Source organism: Penaeus monodon, chromosome 15 (assembly GCF_015228065.2).
Source record: "Penaeus monodon isolate SGIC_2016 chromosome 15, NSTDA_Pmon_1, whole genome shotgun sequence".
In the NCBI taxonomy this organism is placed as follows: Eukaryota; Metazoa; Arthropoda; class Malacostraca; order Decapoda; family Penaeidae; genus Penaeus; species Penaeus monodon.
Window position 1 is genome coordinate 41450762 of NC_051400.1, and position 323 is coordinate 41451084.

Consider the following 323-nt stretch of genomic DNA (forward strand, 5'->3'; position numbering starts at 1 on the left):
AACGAAAAAACGAAAACGATGAACGAAACCTCTTGGAGAGAAGTCGAAATATCTTCAGAACGTCAGTTCTTCTCCAATATTATTTGTTCTCAATTAAAATCCCTTTCTCCAGAGTGAAGAAGCGTTCCGTGGGAGTCCCGTGTTCTTTCAAGTGTTCTACACACCCCAAGAACAAGGCGGAGACCAAGACCAGAAATTCCCCTTCAGTCTCCCCTTCAAAGCCATTAGCCAAAGACAGGTAAGGGAAGGGGTCTGCTGAACAACGTAACGTGACTTTGGAGTGAAGACGTGTGCACATTTTCACATCTAGTTTATAGGGTGTT

General features: G+C 44.0%; 1 protein-coding gene across 1 annotated transcript in view; it reads left to right on the forward strand.

Annotated features, from left to right (window-relative positions):
- Positions 1-323, forward strand: part of LOC119582176 — a 3769-nt gene that overhangs the window by 1506 nt on the left and 1940 nt on the right. Inside the window, exon 4 of the mRNA XM_037930412.1 lies at positions 113-238. Within this exon, the coding sequence (XP_037786340.1) occupies positions 113-238 (126 nt within the window). The remainder of the gene's footprint in view (positions 1-112; positions 239-323) is intronic.